Raw genomic sequence first — 20211 nt, 5'->3', positions numbered from 1 at the left:
TGGTTCAGCTCTGAAAATATTTTTTTTTTACCTCTGCTATCATCAGAATCACTCTCGTCATTTTTGTACTATTTCGAGCAGCAGCAACAAAAGTGCCACAACTCACTTGATCATTTCATTTACATTTTTGATTGCTTTTCAAAACGCTACCAGTCTTCATTTAACTTGGCAGTACTTACGTGAAAGTGGCAGATGACACAACAAGTGGCGGCTCTGCATTAGCGTCTGGAGCAGACTCATCATGAAAACAACGCCTACGGCCCATATGCACCTTGATATGGAAGCCAAAGTGTAGAACTGATCAATCATAGGTGTTAGGATGTGGTGGTTCTATCAGCCCTAAGTGGCAGCACGGCGCTCAGGCATCTGTTTCTGCACTATTAATAACAGACTGTACTCCACCGCTGCCATAGCAACCCCAGCTCTTTCTTCTTATCTTCAGAAGTGACGTTAATTACAAATTACAGACTTTTTGTCCAAGATCTGCCTCAAAGCTGTCACAGCTTAAATTTAGACATCATAATTGTTTACATGGTTAATGTGAATTTCAAGAACATTCTCACTGCATTACTAACTTCTCTTGCTGTTCCTTCATGAACTTATCAGTGATTTAGTCAATTTAGGTGCTGCTTTCTTGCATTGTAGCACTTCATTGTGAGATGTCCCTTTATGTATTTAAGACTTTTAAATTGAGGTGTGGTCCGGTAGACTATGTTAATAATATGCTGTTATCTTGAAGAGGGAGATACAAAACTAGAACAGCACTGGAGCACTAGCTAAGCAGTAACAATGACTTTCTAAAACATGTTTTATTGTTTCAGTAAACAAAAATATACTTATATATGTTGAGCTTTGAAAAATCTAGGACAATAGCCCTGGTAAGTGTAGATTTGAATACTTATATCAAATAAATACTTCTACATAGATTTCAGGGTACTCTCAAAAACAGTCCTAAAATAAGCACAGTACACAGGTACAGTGCCTTCCAAAAATATCAGGAGGGGCCCTGTCTTTTTTCCTATATGGAAGGATGTGGAAAAAAAAAGTTTAAATCTAAAATGTGCAGTGTGTTTTCTTTATTCTGTCCTTGCTTATCATTGGTATTCTTAAATAAAATAACTTGAACTAGCCACATCAGAAGTTTTATTTAGTATGCTGTCACTGCGTGTTTCATTTTAGATCAGTAAGATAAAATAAAATGCTCAAAGCTAGACCATAAAAAACAGTTTGTCTTGTGTAGCATGTATGATCTGCAATGCCACTACAATGAGGCGAAAAGTATTTAAAGTAATGGGCTATTTATAACAAAAATTCGGGGATGAAACGGGTTATATTTAACACACCACAGACAGAAGAATCATGCATAAAATTATTTATATTACAGATTATTTATAATCCATGTATGTAGGTGTGGCAAGCTCTCACTAGTCTAGCCCCTTAGAACTCCTTCGTACGTGACACATTTAAAAAAATAAAGAGGTCTAATGAAAAGGCCCCACGTAACAAGCTTAAGCACAATACAATTACAGATGCTTATCTTTTTTTCAAATAATAGACTAAAAAGTTAAACTCACATAAACACAAAATAACATTTTGTATTAAGTTCTAAACAACGTATATGTAGCTCCTACAATGTAAATAAATTTATGGAACAAAAACCTTTTTCATCAAAAAACTAGTTAAATTTTACATTAACCACAAACATTTCCAGTAAGTTGATGATCAAATTCTTTCAGAAATGTCCATATACCCTGCACAAGTGATATTCAAGTTCTGCCCAGGAATCCAAAGAATCAAAGACTTAATCACTCTTTAGCAGGTTTAAATGTTGAACAGAGTAGGGACAGCCTGCAATGCCTCCTACCACATAGATGCAGATCCAGCAACTCAACATCAAATGGGGACCTGGCCTGTACAAGCAGGGCCAACATTAAGTCCATTTTCTCTTAATATTTGTCAATATCGAGTCATTATTAATACCATAAATCAGAGGTGTGCTGATCAATTGGGCACCGATCATAATCAGTCGAGAAAAAGTGTATGACCTGTGATCGCTGATCACTGTTTCTTGTTGTCTATCACAATCTCCAGTATCTTACTTTGCAGCCTGCATCTATCGTTGATCTCCTCTTTCCTTCACACTGCGTAACCGCACAGCAACAAATCCTAAGCGATGTTGTGAGGAACATTAACATTCTGAGTGTGAACGGGAAAGTTTGCATGCTGCGACGGAAAATTACCTCGGGAAGAAAGCATGTCAAAATGCATCAACTCAAACAAAAAAAAGATTTTACATATGTATTAAAACTTTTGCTATGTCCTAACATAAAACAGATAATCTCTGGGGGAAAAAAAATCAAGTTCCTCTTCCTCCTCCCTGTGTGCTGCAGAATTACTCAGCTCAGTCAGAAGCAACCGATCAGAAACAACATTAATTAGCTAGCTGTGCTCTCAGGGAATTTTAATTCAGTAACTCAAGATTGTTTATTTTGATGCAACCTGCATTTGACTTTGAATGAATGCTTAATTTTTTTCTCGGCATTATTTGATACAGGCAATGTTGTGATATTTATAGAACTTATGTATAATTTAGGGTAACAATAACCTTTCTGTTAAATATTGTTTTACTGATTGCAGGTTTTTAGTCATCCTTTTGACTGAGTAGTTGCTGTATTGTACCTACAAATATTGATCATGTTTTATGTCTAAGTTAGACATTATTTAGTTATTATTTAGTTTTAATTTTTTCCATTTTGCCAGATCAATTAGTATAACTTGTGTCTGAAGTGAAAAATTAAAAGCCAATCTAGATGATCTAGTGACCGGCAGTGATCGATCTTCATGTGTGATTGGAGTTGGCAAACAGCAAACCTCGATCGGAGCAACCCTACCTTAAACACTTCCTTCTTAATAAATGGAATTAATAGATAAATAATATATATGTACATGATTCACTTAGCTGGTTATCTTAACCCAATATAATTACAATAATTCAAATTGAGCACTGTTCATTTTCATTAATGTTATAGGATTGTATGTTAAATATTGCACCGTTATACACCATATAAACATGTGTTTTATCAAATAGTGCTGAAAAAATCATAGGTCAACAACCAAACATAGCATCAGCCTTAACATGGCTGATACTATGTTAAGACAATAAGACAGACACTCTCCAGTTAATTTCTTCCAACTTCTAGGAAAACTCATTCTTTTAAAGGTTTGGGGCATCTAGAAACTGCATGACTTATCCATCCATCCATCCATCCATCCATCCCTCCATCCCTCCCTCCATCCATCCATCCATCCATCCATCCATCCATCCATCCATCCATCCATCCATCCATCCATCCATCCATCCATCCATCCATCCATCCATCCCCATCCATCCATCCATCCATCCATCCATCCATCCATCCATCCATCCATCCATCCATCCATCCATCCATCCATCCATCCATCCATCCATCCATCCATCCAGTCAGTCAGTCAGTCATTAATTTTCTTCCGGTTATCCGGGGTCGGGTCGTGGGGGTAGCAGCTTCAGAAGGGAGGCCCAGACTTTCCTCTCCCCAGCCACTTCTTCCAGCTCTTCTGGGGGAACCCCAAGAGGTTATAAGGCCAGCCGAGAGACACAGTCCCTCCAGCGTGTCCTGGGTCTTCCCCAGGGCCTCCTCCCGGTGGGACTTGCCCGGAATACCTCACCAGGGAGGCATCCAGGAAGCATCCTGACTAGATGCCCTAGCCACCGCAACTGGCTCCTCTCGATGTGGAGGAGCAGCGGCTCTACTCTGAGTCCCTCCAGGATGACTGAGCTTCTTTAAGGGAGAGCCCACCCACCCCATGGAGAAAACCCATTTCGGCTGCTTGTATCCACAATTTTGTTCTTTTGGTCTTGACCCAAAGCTCATGACCGTAGATGAGGGTAGGAACATAGATCGACCGGTAAATCGAGAGCTTCGCATTTTCACTCAGCTTTCTCTTCAACACGACTGACCGGTACAGCGCCCGCTTCATGGCAGACGCTGCGCCAATCCGCCTGTCAATCTACCGCTCCCTTCTTCCCTCATTTGTGAACAATATCCCAAGATATTTGAACTCCTCCACTTGAGGCAGGAGATACTCCCCCGACCTGGAGAAGGGACTCTACCCTTTTCTAGCTCAAGACCATGGCATCGGATTTGGAGGAACTGATCCTTGTCCCAGCCGCTTCACACTTGGCTGCGAACCGCTCCAGCGAGAGCTGCATATCACGTCCTGATGAAGCCAACAGAACTACATCATCAGCAAAAAGCAGAGATGTGATCCTAAGGCCACCAAAATGGACCCCCTCGAGGCTGCGCCTAGAAATTTTGTCCATAAAAGTAATGAACAGAATTGGTGACAAAGGGCAACCCTGAAGTGAAACTCCCAACTCCCACCGGAAACGAGCCCGACTTATTGCCGGCAATGCGGACCAGACTCTGACACCGGTCATACAGGGACCTGACAGCCCGTATCAAAGGGCAGGGTACCCCATACTCCCGGAGAACCCCCCACAGAGCTCCCCGAGGGAAATGGTCGAACGCCTTCTCCAAGTCCACAAAACACATGTGGACAGGTTGGGCGAACTCCCATGCACCCTTCAGGACCCTGCTGAGGGTGTAGAGCTGGTCCGGTGTTCCACAACCAGGACAAGCATAGCAAATCAGTAAGGATATAATAAATGAAAATTAAATATAAATGATACAAAACAATTTAAAACCTGCCTGCAGCAGCCTGCCCTGAACTTCCCGGGCCTCCATATGCTCTCGCAGACCAAACAATGGGCACCATCGCATTTTTAAAAACTCAAATCCCTTAGTCCAAGAATGACTGGAAGGAGGAAAAATACAAAGGGAGACATAACTTCAATGAAAGCCGCTAGTGGTGTTGTGAGGCCCCCACAGCCAAGCACCGCTCTGGCATATTGGTGACCGCGGGGGTTCTAGCACCACCGCCTGCCCACCACCGCAGAAGCTTTCTCGCAGTTTCCACGCCTGTCCACCAGGCGATGTGCATCGATGCGTTCAGCGGTACTCCCCGACGACGGACAAAAAAATTTAGTGCAGATCGGTGGATGTAGCGAGGAAATGTATCGGACGGATTAACCTAGGGGCCGCAGCGAAGTGAAATTACATTTCAATGCTGTCGGGCTCAATAGAGGTGAACAAAGGTCCAATTTGGCGCCAGTCCGATGATCTATGTATGATTTAAAGACGATTGTATGCACATGGCGAGGGACTGCAGTTTGCCATTTTGCCACCCACACACGGTTCAGCCAGCATTGACAGAGTTAATCATCATTTTATCTCAGGTTGCACAAGATTAAACTCATATAAATAACACAGTAAAAGTAAGACATACAGCAGAAGAAACAGGTGACCTCCTGTTGGAAGTGGGCGGGGCTAAGGTGATGGCATCAATTGAACATGACAATGTGATCAAGACTGGTCTGTAGAGAGACATAGGAAGTCTGACACAGCTGTGACCTTGCATGCAGAAGTTGTTGAACCTTGATATTTCATGGCGAATATTCAAAGTTTGACGCTTAACCATGCCCACATGCTTTGATATACGAGAAATCCTTTGATAACTTTTCCCCTTTCATGCCTCAACTGTGTGCTGAGTGATCGTGAAGTCTGTATCTGAAAAACTAACTGTTTGTATCAAATTAAAAACGCTATATTGCTCTTCTTTGGCCAAACCTCAGGCTGCACACTAATAATGTTTATGGCCAGCTGCCATTTATAGACTCCATGTATCTTTCCAAAGGTTGAACACTGATCCTCCAAAGTCACTTAATTATTAAATAGAATCCATTAATTTGACTGGGACCATTCACAGGACCAAACTCTGTGAATTTGACTGAGAACATTATTGAACATTATTGAAAAAAATCACAGCATTTAATTATTTTCAATTTATTTGTATAGCATTAATTCACAACATATGTCACCTGGAGGCACTTGTAAAAAATAAAAATAAAACAACCCAATCATTCATGTAGCATCATGCAGACCAAGGAAACAAACATGAAGGAAGTTGTGGAAAAGTTTAAAGCAGGTTTAGGTTCAGGCCAAACATGGGATCATAGCTCATGATCCACAGAAGATCTACAAATGCTTGTGTATTTGTAGCTGAATCATTGAGTCATCAATGAAACAGCTTCATTTTAAGCTTCATTGCAAAGGGTGCCAGTACTCAAATAAATATGTTTCTTTGTTTTCTATTTGATACATTTGGCAAAAACTAATTTCATCCTCTTTATTATAATGAGATAAAGAGGATGATTTTGAGGAAAGAGGTTGATTTTATGCCATTTTGAACAAGGCTGTAATGCAACAAAATGTGGAAAAGTGAATAATGATTATCTTTAATGATTTCCATCATTAAAGATAAACATAAAATTTGTTTATCTTATGGGTTAATGTGATCAAAAAACTGACAAAAAAAGTATGACCAAAAATAAAATAGAATAATTATTAAATGACCTCACCAAGAGACAGACTGATGGCTGGGTCGTAGTATCTCTTAATCTGTACCTCTTGTGGCATGTTCTTGGTATTCAGTGGTAGTGATGTGCCAGAAGGGCTCCAGAGAAAAGGAAAAGCATTTTTTTTTTGCTGTGCACACATATAGAGTTTATGATGATGCCACTGTTGGCTATAACTCGAGTAGACTTAGTCATTTGAGGGCTCAGGTTGCTTTCTATGGATGTTCTGGGGGGACATGCTTAGTAATAGTATTTGCTGAAACATATATGTGCAGGAACTTTAGCCTTATAATGTTTGGAAACATTCAGTTTTTATACCTACAATGGATTAATTTTATTTTGTAGGGAACATCCCTTAAATTTGCATTAAAAGGTATTTTTTCCTTGAAAAATGTCATAGAGGTAATAGAAAAACTGCTTCTATTTTATGTTGCTTGAGTCCTAAAAAGATCTTGATGATGAAAATCTGTAAAAGTGAGATGTTATTTTAAAAGCAGCTGAAGTCTAAATGAACAGAGGTAGATATGAGACATATTTGCTTGCTGTGACTGTCAGCTGCTTTCAAGCCCAAAACAGGGTGGAAACCATTTGCAGATGTTTTTGCAAAACTACTTGTTGATTCGCTTTTTCTAAAGAGCATCAAGGGTGATGTGGTTCTCCAGTTGACCAGTCTGCTCAGATGACCTCTGCTTTTGAGAGCTAAAGGACACCTGAGAGAAAAGTGCAACTACCATTCAGCCGTATGCTGATGTCCTGAGGTCAGTTTTTCTGTTTGATGGAGAAAGAAAAAGAAGCAGAGATGTAAGGCGGAGAGTTGACAAGGCAGCAGTCCCTTGTACTCGTGGCCTTGAAGGATGAATCACTCAGCCTTTTAAATGCACCTTTTCAGTTTGTACTTCTGTCAACAAACTGCACTAAACTAACATGGTGATTCTTCAATCCTCAAAACTGTTCATTTTCAAAACCTCCATCTAAACGCCAGCAGCTTGCAAATAGAGCCTGTAATGCAGAATTGCAAAATAGGTGGAAACACGTGGTTAGCGTAACCAAAATAATGTTGCAGCCATTCAAAGGTGAATTTAAATCGAAGTTGAGTCATAGGAAATAAAATGCAGCGTTACTTATGGACCGCTCCTCCAGCTCTGCCTTGAGGATTAACTAAACTCTGTAATTACAGTTATGATGACATTTTAGAATTTTATCATGTCATGTTCATGTTTGTTTCATATTCTCATATTCTAAATGAGATATATGCACTGTATATACTATACACTGTAATCTTCCATAGCATCTGATGCCCTTGTTTCCATTTTTCCATCAATGTTAGGCTTTCTCGTGGTGGCCAGAACTGTTGGCCGAGCATGCTGAGAGCTTCCTGTCTCTCTACAGAGCAGACATGGATTCTGCTCTACAGGCCCAACCCACCGACTCCTGGAACAGCTTCCCACTATTCCAACTTCTGAACAACTTCCTTCAAGCAGACTGTGAGTCTTGAGTTGTTTTCAAACCTCTCTATACACGGACATATGTCTGAACCAAGCTGCTGCTTCAGTGGACAAGAGAGAAAAAAACTGGTGAGGGAAAAGGCAAATTATTTGTCTCAATTTCCAAAAACAGAAGTCCAGCCTGAATAATGCCAGACGCTTTTTAATTGCCACACATATGGTTGAGCTTCAACTTGTTCAGAGACAATCAACAATGTATGACTGACAGTTTGTTGCCAAAAGTTTTTGTTCACCTGCTTTGTTCCATTGACTCATTTTTATTTAAGTTGACTTTATATCTAAATGGGAAGGACTATTAAGCATGGACAGTTTATTAATCATGTCTGGCTGTCATTTAGAATAGAATAGAATAGAATTCAACTTTATTGTCATTGCACTGTCACATGTACAAAGCAACGAAATGTAGTTTGCATCTATCCAGAAGTGCTATACAGGATATAAATATTTATAAACAGTTGTACAAGATATAAACAGATATTAATATTGATGTGCTATAATAAAATGTTTTGTACAAATATAAACATATATATATATATATATATATATATATATATATATATATATATATATATATATATATATATACCGACTCAAAAATGGGGCCAACATCAGTCACCTCCTCTACATGGATGACATCAAGCTGTATGCCAAGAGTGAGCGAGACATCGACTCACTGATCCACACCACCAGGATCTACAGCACTGACATTGGGATGTCATTCGGACTAGAGAAGTGTGGTCGGCTGATCACAAAGAGGGGGAAGGTGATCCACACAGAAGGAGTCTCACTCCCACAAGGAACAATAGCAGACATAGAGGACAGTTACAAGTACCTAGGTATACCACAAGCAAATGGCAACCTCGATGAGACCACAAGGAAAGGAGCCACAGCTAAATACCTCCAACGAATAAGGCAAGTCCTGAGAAGCCAGCTCAATGGCAAGAACAAAATCCGTGCGATAAACAGCTATGCCCTGCCAGTAATCAGATACCCTGCTGGAATAATCAGCTGGCCAAAGGAGGAGATAAAAGCCACAGATATTAAGACTAGAAAGCTACTAACCATGCATGGAGGGTTCCATCCCAAATCCAGCACCCTGAGACTGTACACGAGCCGCAAGGACGGAGGCAGAGGACTAGTGAGTGTGAGAACCACTGTCCAGGACGAAACAACTAAGATCCATATATACATCAGGGACAAAGCCTCAACAGACAATGTGCTCAGTGAATGTCTCAGACAACAGGGAACGGAGGTTGAGGTGCCAGAGATACCATCATGGGAGGACAAGCCCCTACATGGGATGTACCACCAGCAAATAACCCAAGTGGCTGATATCAGTAAATCCTACCAATGGCTGGAAAAAGCTGGACTCAAGGACAGCACAGAGGCCCTCATCCTGGCCGCCCAGGAACAGGCCCTAAACACCAGAGCAATAGAGGCCCAGATCTACCACACCAGACAAGACCCAAGGTGTAGGTTGTGCAAGGAGGCCCCTGAGACAGTCCAGCACATAACAGCAGGGTGCAAGATACTGGCAGGGAAAGCCTACATGGAGCGACATAACCAAGTGGCAGGCATAGTGTACAGAAACATCTGTGCAGAATATGGACTGGAAACCCCGAGATCAAAGTGGGAAACACCCCCAAAGGTGGTGGAGAACGCCAGAGCTGAGATCCTGAGCGACTTCCAGATCCAGACAGACAGAATGGTAATGGCGAACCAACCAGACATTGTCGTAGTGGATAAACATCAGAGGAAAGCCGTTGTGGTAGATGTAGCAATACCAAGTGATTGGAACATCAGGAAAAAGGAGCATGAGAAACTGGAGAAATACCAGGGCCTCAGGGAAGAACTGGAGAGGGCCTGGAAGGTGAAGACCACAGTGGTGCCTGTGGTCATGGGGGCCCTCGGGGAAGTAACCCCAAACTGGAGCAGTGGCTACAACAGATCCCAGGAACAACATCAGACATCTCAGTCTAGAAATGTGCAGTCCTTGGCACAGCCAAGATACTGCGCAGAACCCTCAAGCTCCCAGGCCTCTGGTAGAGGACCCGAGCTCAGAGGATAAGAACCACCCGCGGTGGGTGAGAAGGGAATTAAAAAAAAAAAAAAAAAAAATATATATATATATATATATATATATATATATATATATATATATATATATATATATATATATATATATATATATATATATATATATTTGCACGGGAGTTGCAATAGAAATTTTGTTGAATCCTGTTCAATGACAATAAATGCTATTCTATTCTATTCTATTCTATATATATATATAAGTTTTTTATAATACAGGATAAATAATGGCAAATTAGATTTACAGATTATATGAAGATTTTATACAGATCGTGTATGTGAGGGGAACAGTCCAAGGATGGGGGGAACAGTCCTTATAGTTTGTGTCAGGAGGCGTTCAGGAGCGTGACAGCTGTGGGGAAGAAGCTGTTCCGGTGCCTGTTGGTTCTGGTCCGTAGGCTTCTGTAATGCCTCCCAGAGGGCAGGAGAGAGAAGAGCGTGTGTGCAGGGTGAGTGAAGTCCTTGGTAATTTTCCAGGCCCTTTTCAGACACTGCTTCCTGTAGATGTCATTGATGGCAGGGAGCGATGCCCCGGCGATGTGCTAGGCAGTTTTCACCACCCTCTGCAGCGCCTTCCGGTCGGAGACAGAGCAGTTCCCATACCAAACTGTGATGCAGTTAGTGAGGATGCTCTCAATGGTGCAGCGGTAAAAGTTGGTGAGGATCTCTGAGGACAGGTGGTTCTTCTTCAAGGTCCTCATGAAGAAGAGGCGCTAGTGCGCTTTCCTGACGAGTTTGGAGCAGTTGGTCGTCCAGGTCAAGTCCTCAGAGATGTGGACTCCCAGGAACTTAAAGCTGTTCACACGCTCCACCGCTATTCCCTTGTTTTGGATGGGTGGGTGCAGGTTCCTCCTGAAGTCCACGATGAGCTCCTTGGTCTTCTCGGTGTTCAGCTGCAGATAGTTCTTGTCGCACCACTCAGCCAGACGGTCCACCTCCTCCCTGTAGGCGACCTCATCGTTGTCTCTGATGAGGCCGATCAGCGTGATGTCATCTGCAAACTTGATGATGGCATTAGAGCCATGGACAGGTCTGCAATCGTGGGTGAAGAGAGAGTAGAGGAAGGGACTCATCACACAGCCTTGTGGCACTCCAGTGTTTATGATGATGGTGGATGAGAAGTGATTGTCCAGCCGGACGTGTTGGGGTCGACTGGTCAGGAAGTCGAGCAACCAGTTGCACATGAGTGAACTGATGCCGAGGTCTGTGAGTTTGGCAATGAGTTGTGATGGAATGACAGTGTTAAATGCTGAACTAAAGTCTAAGAACAGCATTCTGGCATAAGTGTTCTTGTTGTCCAGGTGAGAAAGGACAGAGTGCAGCGCTATGGAGACCGCATCCTCTGTGCTTCTATTCTGCCTGTATGCAAATTGGTGGGGATCCAGTGTGGGGGGGAGACAGGATCTGAGGTGTGCTAGGACCAGCTGCTCCAAGCACTTGGTGATGATGGGAGTGAGGGCTACCAGACGATAGTCATTAAGTCTGGTCAGGTTGAAATTCTTAGGAATTGGGACGATGGAGGTAGACTTGAAGCAGGTCGGTACCACGCCGCGGGCCAGGGACAGGTTAAAAATGTCTGTCAGCACTTCTGGCAGCTCCCCAGAGCACGCTCTGAGGACACGTCCAGGTATGCCATCAGGACCCACAGCCTTGTTGGATTTAATCCTGCTCAGAGCCGCTCCTACATCAGTGGAGAGGAGAGTCAGTGGCTGTTGATCTGGAGTGATGGCTGTCTTAATTGCAGTTGTAGTGTTCCCTCTCTCAAAACGAGCATAGAAGTTGTTAAGCTCGTTGAGGAAGGAGACATCAGCGGAGGCGGTGGAGTTCTTGTAATCTGTGAGAATCTGATTTATGATATATTATTACTTTTTGTCAAAATATGGTGAACATATTGGAGGCACAATTAAGAATAGTGCCTCCAAACATCATTTCATGATCTCCTGCATAAAACAAGTTGATGTTATAAGAAACAGATAAAACCCCAATATGCTACCCTAAAATGTCTGTTACTGTCTAAATACACTAACCTACTGGAGAAATAATGACTAAGCTCTATTTTAGGTATTAATGATTGTTCTTTTTTTTTTTTTTTTTGTAGTGTCCATATTTTTTTCCATGGCTTACAACTTTCCAAGACTGTAATGTCAGACTGTCCCAGTGAGCGTGAAAGCATACAGTTCACTGAGACCTACATATTTGATGCATATGTAGGCCCATTCAGTGTTTGTAAACAAAGACAGCCATACGTTGTGGCCACAAAAGTATGGCCGTTTATACATGGCTGTAAAGCTACACTACCACATTATCCGCAAATAATACTTTAAAAAAATAAACTTTAATAAGTTGGAATTGTCGTCCTGATCTGTAAAACTATTTTTTTTCATCTACACTATGTTTTATTTGTGTCAGTGACTTACACAATCTTAAGAAAATTACTTGGACATTCATACTGATGATAAATTTCTGACCACAGCTTTATTAGCTGCTTTATCTGTAGTTTTGCATGGTCTTTTTTTCCTTCTTATATCTACATGTTTGAACACAAAAAGCTTAGTAGTTTATGACGGCAAATTTAACACAACAGTATTTAAAGCATGTTTCAAAAAAAACTTCTAAATAAAAGAATTGATGTCAAGGAAAAACTTTTTCCTGACTCTTAGGTACTGATACAAAACAGCAGGTGCAAATAAAAAACTACTGTGGATCAAAAGGAGGTATTTGTGAGCAGAGAACCCTCTGGAAAGAATCCAACAAAGCAACGCTACATGATTTCAGGGATAGTGAAATTGCTTGGCCCACTTATTTTTGTAAGAACTTTTTCTTTCCTCATAAGTCAAGGTCCGGACATAGTGGAAGAGAACAAAAACCCAAAACACCGCAGTTTGAGAAATATCAACATTGCACTAACATAGTTTTATCCCGAGAAAACCAATTTCAGTGCTCATTTTTGACTGATGGAAAACAGATCCGGGCTCATTGAATTTGTATCAAGTGGTTTGTCTTTGAGCCAGCAAAGATCTGGCGAGCTGCAAGGCGTTATTTAACATGGCTGCTGCCCAAGTACCTCAGCTACACTAACAGACAGGCAGCCAGATAGACAGACAGCCCAGGGGCAATGTTAGGAACAGAAAAACAAAACAAAAAAAAAATCTCGCAACATTTTGTAAAGAAGCAACAAATCTTTTGTAGCCCATAGTTTAAATTCTGTCTAATTACCGTCTTCTGTTCAGGCTGTAATTATTCCATGTGTCACAACACAAACCATTTTGATTTGGAATGTAATGAGGCAATCGAAAAGACAAAACATGGCCAAAGCTAAAGCATACATTTGACTTCTCTTGTATAAATTATGTCCTCTATCTTATAATTATGAACATAATAAGATAAAAACTTGCATTTTGAATTCAGTTAAAATAACAGATATAAATAAATCCATATTTTTTGTTACTTTTAATACAGATTTATTTTTGTAAATACCAGGTGTGACCTTTAGTCAGCCAATCTTTGGTGACTTAGTGTAACTATAATTCAAAGTGTGCTGTCCCTCAGTTGTTCTGCTGATTATTTAAATGCTCACTTGATTGTCAACATGTGAAAGCGAACAGTTATGGTGGAGGCAAGTTTTAGTCTCTGGAGGGCAAAAAGGCTAGTGTTAATTATGATGGAGCGGAGCGAAAGGAATTAAAACTAATGAAGTCCTGGGAGACTCGCTTGCTAGCTTCTCACCCAATATTCTTTTGCCTGGTCTCTGTGGGCTGGCACAGTCTGTCAAGAGTTATTTGTCTGTCTTAAACCCATAGAGGAGATATTAGGGGGTGGGAGGGTAGAAGGGGAAGGGGAAGTGGAGGGGGGCTGTGCATGATGTCATAAATGGCTGCATTGTCACAGACGGTCCAAAAATCAAGCCTATTTACAGAATTTAATCTTTTACTCTTTTTGGTTCTGTTCTAGTGCTCTGTCACACAACACGTCAGCTTGCTGTCCATTTAGCAAAGGAGCCTGTTTGGAACGCACAGTTTAACCAGTGATTCTGAACCTCAACATGCATGTGTTACCTAAAGACTCCAGATAAGACAGCAGCGACATGATGGGTAGATAATTAGTGTCCGACTACACTAGAGTACCAACCCACTGAAGATTATTTCATGCTCAACACAAAGTATTTTGTCTGTTACAAAGAACCATTCTATGAGTATGTTCTCTAGTCATTACTCCTTGTTGGCTGTAGCCAGCCTGAAGTGTTGTTGAAGTGAGATTCCTAAGAATCTGACAGGAGGTCAATCACTCTCAGCAGTTTCAGGTAGCAAAGGGTCAGGGGTTAAATACTGAACATGGTACTGCTTTAAGGTTTTCAACATAAAGTGTTAAGAAATCCACTCAAATTGACGTGCAAAGCATAGACTGCCATCCTGGCAGACCCCCTCCCTTTTATGGATCATACTCTCCCCACCCTCTCCGCGCACACACACACACGCACACGCACATGCATACAGAGTGAAGCCCCCTAAGCTTTCACAATAGCCAAGCACCTGTTAGAGAAAATAAACACTACACGCTTTTATGAGGGGTTTTTCTGTGTGGTTTCGGGAATTGATGGTCTGACGGGACATCCACCCCCACTTCCCTGCTGCCTGACCAGGTTGTCAAGGAGCGCTTCTCCTGAGCATCATGCTAAGACCATGGGAGGTTTAAAAACTCAGCTGCACTCAGGAAGGCTAGAATGCTCTAAAAAATAAAGTGAAAGAAGATTTTTTTTTTTTTGTGGAACTTTTTAGTGTCTTTACTGCCTGTGTCTGACGTTTTACATAAAAACCAACAGAACGTGTAGGTACATTTGTAGAACCTAACTCTGCTTTAAACAGAACAACCAGATTCATCTGGTTGTCATATAAACAGGGCCTGAGTCTGTAGTCAGGTATATAATGTTTAGTGTTTAGGTTGCTTCTTGAACAGTGAGTTGCACTGGTAAGTAGCCTATCTAAAAATGCAAATGCATGCCATACTCTTCAGGGTTCCATGAACAATTTTGAAAGCAACATTTTCATTTTACTTCCTAATTACACAAAAAAGGGTCAGAATGTGAACCATTTTTTTATGTGACCAGGCTAAAAGCTTTGGTGAAAATTGAGTTCCTGGTTGAAGTCATTCTCTGAGTTAGTGTTTTTATTTCTATATTCTATTTGGAAACGTCATTTTCTAGAAAAATATTTGAATGTAAGACCGTGCACAACTAAGAGATCTGCTGTCTTTGTATTTTGTTGGTCCCACTTCCACAGCTCATCTTTGCAGTGGCCCATTCCACAAACACCTACAGGACCTATTCATCCCTCTGGTGGTGCGATACATTGACCTGATGGAGACCTCCATTGCCCAGTCCATCCACCGTGGCTTTGAGCAGGAGACCTGGCATTCAGTCAGGTATGGCTACTTGTGAGCTGTCTCATCTTTATATCAGTCATGGTGCTGCTCTGGCTTTGAACAGAACAGTGACTATGACCAGAATATGACCAATTAATAAAACTTACTTTTAGAAACACTGGAAAATATCAACCTAACTCTAAGGGAGAGCCCAGCCACCCTATGGAGGAACTCATTTCGGCTGCTTGTGCGAATATAGATTGACTGGCAAATCGAGAGCTTCACTTTTTGGCTCAGCCCTCTCGTCATCACGACGGGCCGATAAAGCCTGCTTTACAGGAGACGCTGCGCCAATCTGCTTGTCGATGTTAGCATTCAAGTTGGTGTGAGTGCTCTTCCGAGAGACAATCTTCGTGGGAGCGTTCTGGCAGGCTGACGCACCTGAAGCGGACTTCTGCAATCAGCTGCAGGATTCTTAAGAAGCGTTGGACAGGCATTCATCGCTCGATGGTCCCACTTGTTGGTCAGAGTCAACCCCAAGGTTTTGTCAAGCTTCATGTTTAAAGGGACTAAGTCAATCTTCTGTATTCTTACAGATTTTGATTCACTGTTTGATTCACTGGACCAAGGTAGGAACCACGCCCACCCGAACGCAAATCAACGATCGCCAACCAGACTGAATGTTCTCGTCTGCCGCCCGAGCTTTTGTTACCTTCTCGGAGCCTTTGCACCTAACGGATCCTATCTCCCCCTCGGCAATCCTCCATCAGACGAACTGTAAGCCATTCTCTCCATTTCCCTGTCCATGGTGAGGTGTTCCGGGCAAGTCCCACCCGGAGGAGGCCCCGGAGAAGACCCAGGACACGGTGGAGGGACTGTGTCACTCGGCTGGCCTGGGAACGCCAGAGGGAAGTCTGGGCCTCCCTTCTGAAGCTGCTACCCCTGCGACCTGACCCCATGAGTGGAAGACAATGGATGGATGGATGAGTGGAATTTTTTGACAATCTGAAACAGTGGGCAGAACAAATGATTTTAGGCTGAATAGCTGCTTTTGATGGTTGTGGCTTCAAAGTGACCAAAACCAAAAATGAAAAGGGAATTGGACCGATACAACACCGAAACAATCAACCGAAACAACACAAACTTTTGGTTTGAATAAAATGGAACAGGCAAGTGACTCTCATGTCTGCTCTCCATTGTCTTTCACCTGTTTTGCTTTTTTTCCTTTTGTTCTACTAAAATCCTCCTTTGTCATGGTTTGGATCTGTTTGGCAGATTGTTAACCAACAATCTAGCTAGAGTTCCTCTTCCTAGCTGGGCATCACATTGCCTCAGATGCCCAGCTTCTCGGTGCCTGCTTGGATTCGATCGATCTGTGAGAACACCTATGTACGGTGGAGCAGCTCATGCCTCTGATGGGCTACACTATAGGTCTTCAAAGCATCTGAAAATTACTATTATTGTTGAAGTTAATGTTCACTTTAGAGGAACATCAATGTATTCATAATCTGGAGCCTGTTTATTTTAGTTAATTCTCCTGCTATGTTCAGATTAAAACAAACAACTGAACTAAGAGCTTTCATTTCCTCAACATCTGTCCTAAATAAAAATGAGCTAATGAAGAATCTTTTCCACCAAGCTGAGGCCAGAACTAATTAAGCACCAGTTCTTTGTGTTTCCACTGAAACAGAATCCTGCTCTAGCAACAGGAACCAGAACCATTTGAGAACGAGGAAGCAATGGCTTTCATCAGAGACTTTTATCAGAATCATAGAGAACAGCAGCCAATAAGAAACATGTTAACAATATAGTATCTGCAATTTAATCACAGGTTCATTTTCACATTACACATTTATAGCTTTGCTATAAATGCGTAGATGTCTATGGCTTTGAATGAGAAGCTTAACTTTTGCAACAGTTTTTAATACCAACTAGAATTTTAACATGTTAATTAATGTGCATTTGTAGGGCAAAACAAGTCCTGCCATTTAGAAAAAGCACTGTACTGCTCTTCTGTATCCTAAACACATTACTGAACAAAGATGAGATTAAAAAGTATTATAATAATTTTAGTTGTGTGTTCTTTTTGTTAATAAAACTGGATTTTATTATAAACAAAGCATCTGCACTGGCTTTGATCCTGTCTTCAGAAACCAAAACTAATCCGAAACTTTTTACCACCACGTTTAATTATTGCTATTATTTTATTTCAATGGTACATTAAAAACATCAGTCATTAAAAACATCAGTATCTATGTAGCAGTTTAACTGTAATGCAGAAGTTTAACCATTACATAAAGAGTAAACTAAAGTAAACTAAAATAAATCAGAACAAAAATAGGTAGTGATAGTTAATGTAAGTATAATAATTAGTACAATAAAGGATTAAATATTTAAAGTTCTGATCAGAGAAATGGGATATTTTAATATGATTAACACTCTGCATCCCAGACTTACTGAGGCAGTTTTAAATACAGATTATTTGCCACCATTTAGTACCTGTGAGCCACAGTGTTTGAGTGTCTAACAACAGTTCATTTGTGAACCTTAAAGCTCTTCAAATATGATGGTGTTCTGCTGTCATACATTGAGACTCTAAAAATGGGGAATAAAAACTTAAGCTAGATTCTGAAATGAACAAGAAGCCTGAGCATATGTGGTCATGGTCTTTAGCTCCTGACAGAAGGCGTGCAGCAGCACGAACTATGGTTGCATTTGCTAAATAAATGATTTATCATGGTGAACATACAGAATGGTGCACCACTGAACTGAACAACTGAACCTACTAATTCTGCCAAGAAAATTATGCAGAACGAAGCTGGAAGCTTGTCGATAGCGATAACTGGCCTGCAGTAGAGGAACAACAAAATAAAAGACATTTAAATCAAATAATATTATATTAGGCCTGCTTGTACACTTTTGACACTACATGGATCAGAGGGAACAAATTTAAACTTGTCTTGTGTTATTGGAACATTCAAGGCCATGATAAGTGTACGAAAGCTTCATGTTCCCTGTTCCCACATGCTTCATGGTGGAGCTTTGAACAGAACATTAAAGCTAAAACAAACTCAAAAGTATAGAAGATTTTTAAATGCACAGAGATTAAATAACAGTAGGTCCAATAAACCTATTGGCCATTTTCTGAATGACTAAATCCTAATGGTGTGTTTGTCTGTAGTTTTCAAGTCCCTGAAAAACTCTGCAAGAGTAATGAGTTGGCTCTTCCTTTATTTCTGGACATCAATGGTTTCTGTGGCTGGTTCACACCATTGTCTCCCAGATTCCCACCCAGTCTGGAAAAGTCTGACGTTTGATCTCAGTATTTACCAGGCCTTTCCGCCTTCTGTCCTCTCTGTCCTTTCTGTGTTCTCTATGTCATTGTGTTAATGTAAAAGTCTTAGAATTCTGAACAGCTGAGTTTGGATAATTCTGTGCTGTGACCAAGATGAGATCTGGGTTTAGTGGATTCTGTTTTAAAGGACAGAACTATTTGGGAATCCTCTTTCTTTTTGATTGGGAGAATTGGACTTTTATCACATTGCCATATTTGAGTCGGTCAGAACCATTTGAACAAGACTATTTGAACCGTGGTCTTAAAGTATGAAGTCCAGATGAAGACCTGTAGTCTGGAGTGACTCAGACTGCTCTCAGTTTTTTCATAGTCTGTCTGAATGTTATTTTCATTAAAAAGAATATGAAAGGTATCTCATCCTCTTGAGTCTGCATGCTGCCATTTTCTAGTTTTGGTCTTTGTGATAATATTTTAGTGATTTGAGCATTCGTTCACCTACTTGACAGCAGAGCAGGATTTTCAGATCCAGCCTGTATATGACAGTCAGTGGAATGCAATCTCAGTCAGTAGTGCTTGTGCTGTGAAGTGTGCATGCCACAATTAGATTCTTAACCTAATAACACAGCAACTTGTTTCTTGTTGCAGCTTGCAAGGAGTAAATCTTCCAGATAGTTTGTAAGTTGATTTTTTTTCTCTTTGGTAGTAAGAAAAGTTTTCAAATACTTTCTTAAATCTAAACTTCAGTCTCAGAATGAAGAGCTGGGAATAAATAGAATAATACATTGGAGGAAAATGATAATGAGACACTGTTAGAGGTTAGTGTGGAACTTTGGAAGCAGGTCAGAGCAGACTGACCAGTTTTTATTGGGCACAACACTCAGTCAATAGAAAGCTGTGATTTCAAATTGAAGCACTGTTAAAGCAGCTTTACAACCCAAAGTTCCTCACTGGAATAGTGGATACGACTGAAAAACATTTAAAAATGTTTTATCATATATCAACATCGGCTGTAATAGGCAAAGATTTTTTTTTTAATCTCCAATAGGTTTTGGTTCATAACTGAATCAACAATTAGACCTAAAATTTTGATTATGGTGATGAAAAACCTTTTGTTCCTCAGTTTAGTGTAGAATGGAATTTAGTGTCTTTGCTTTCATGCAGTGATTTATCCAACCATAAAGATTCAGATGCATTTATTTTCAGGATTTTTTATGGTAGGAAAATGCTTTACACGTTATACTCTTCTAAATTGTGCAACTACATTTAGAAAAAAGTGAAGTACTTTAGGCTGAGTATGCATTGTATAATATTTTAAATCAGTCATGATTAGATGAGGTGATGCAAGCATTATTCAACATTAAAGAAGTAGAAGAATGATTAAGTGATGGTTTAATGCTATCATAGTGTTGAAACAACATATTTGTTCCAGAAATTGCTTTTAGCTGCCT

The 20211-nt window shown here is 40.8% G+C and overlaps 1 protein-coding gene across 3 annotated transcripts in view; it reads left to right on the top strand.

The window, feature by feature from the left end:
• The window catches only part of cadps2 (Ca++-dependent secretion activator 2), a 177274-nt gene that overhangs the window by 120539 nt on the left and 36524 nt on the right, over positions 1-20211 (top strand). For all 3 annotated transcript variants that reach the window (XM_055025422.1, XM_055025423.1, XM_055025421.1), the window contains exons 18-19: positions 7842-7998; positions 15387-15528. In XM_055025422.1, coding sequence (XP_054881397.1) covers positions 7842-7998; positions 15387-15528 — 299 coding nt within the window. The remainder of the gene's footprint in view (positions 1-7841; positions 7999-15386; positions 15529-20211) is intronic.

Source organism: Poeciliopsis prolifica, unplaced genomic scaffold (genome assembly GCF_027474105.1).
Source record: "Poeciliopsis prolifica strain line A6 unplaced genomic scaffold, Auburn_PproV2 SCAFFOLD147, whole genome shotgun sequence".
NCBI lineage: Eukaryota > Metazoa > Chordata > Actinopteri > Cyprinodontiformes > Poeciliidae > Poeciliopsis > Poeciliopsis prolifica.
Note: the sequence above shows the minus strand (reverse complement) of the source record. Positions and strands in the feature narration are given on the sequence as shown.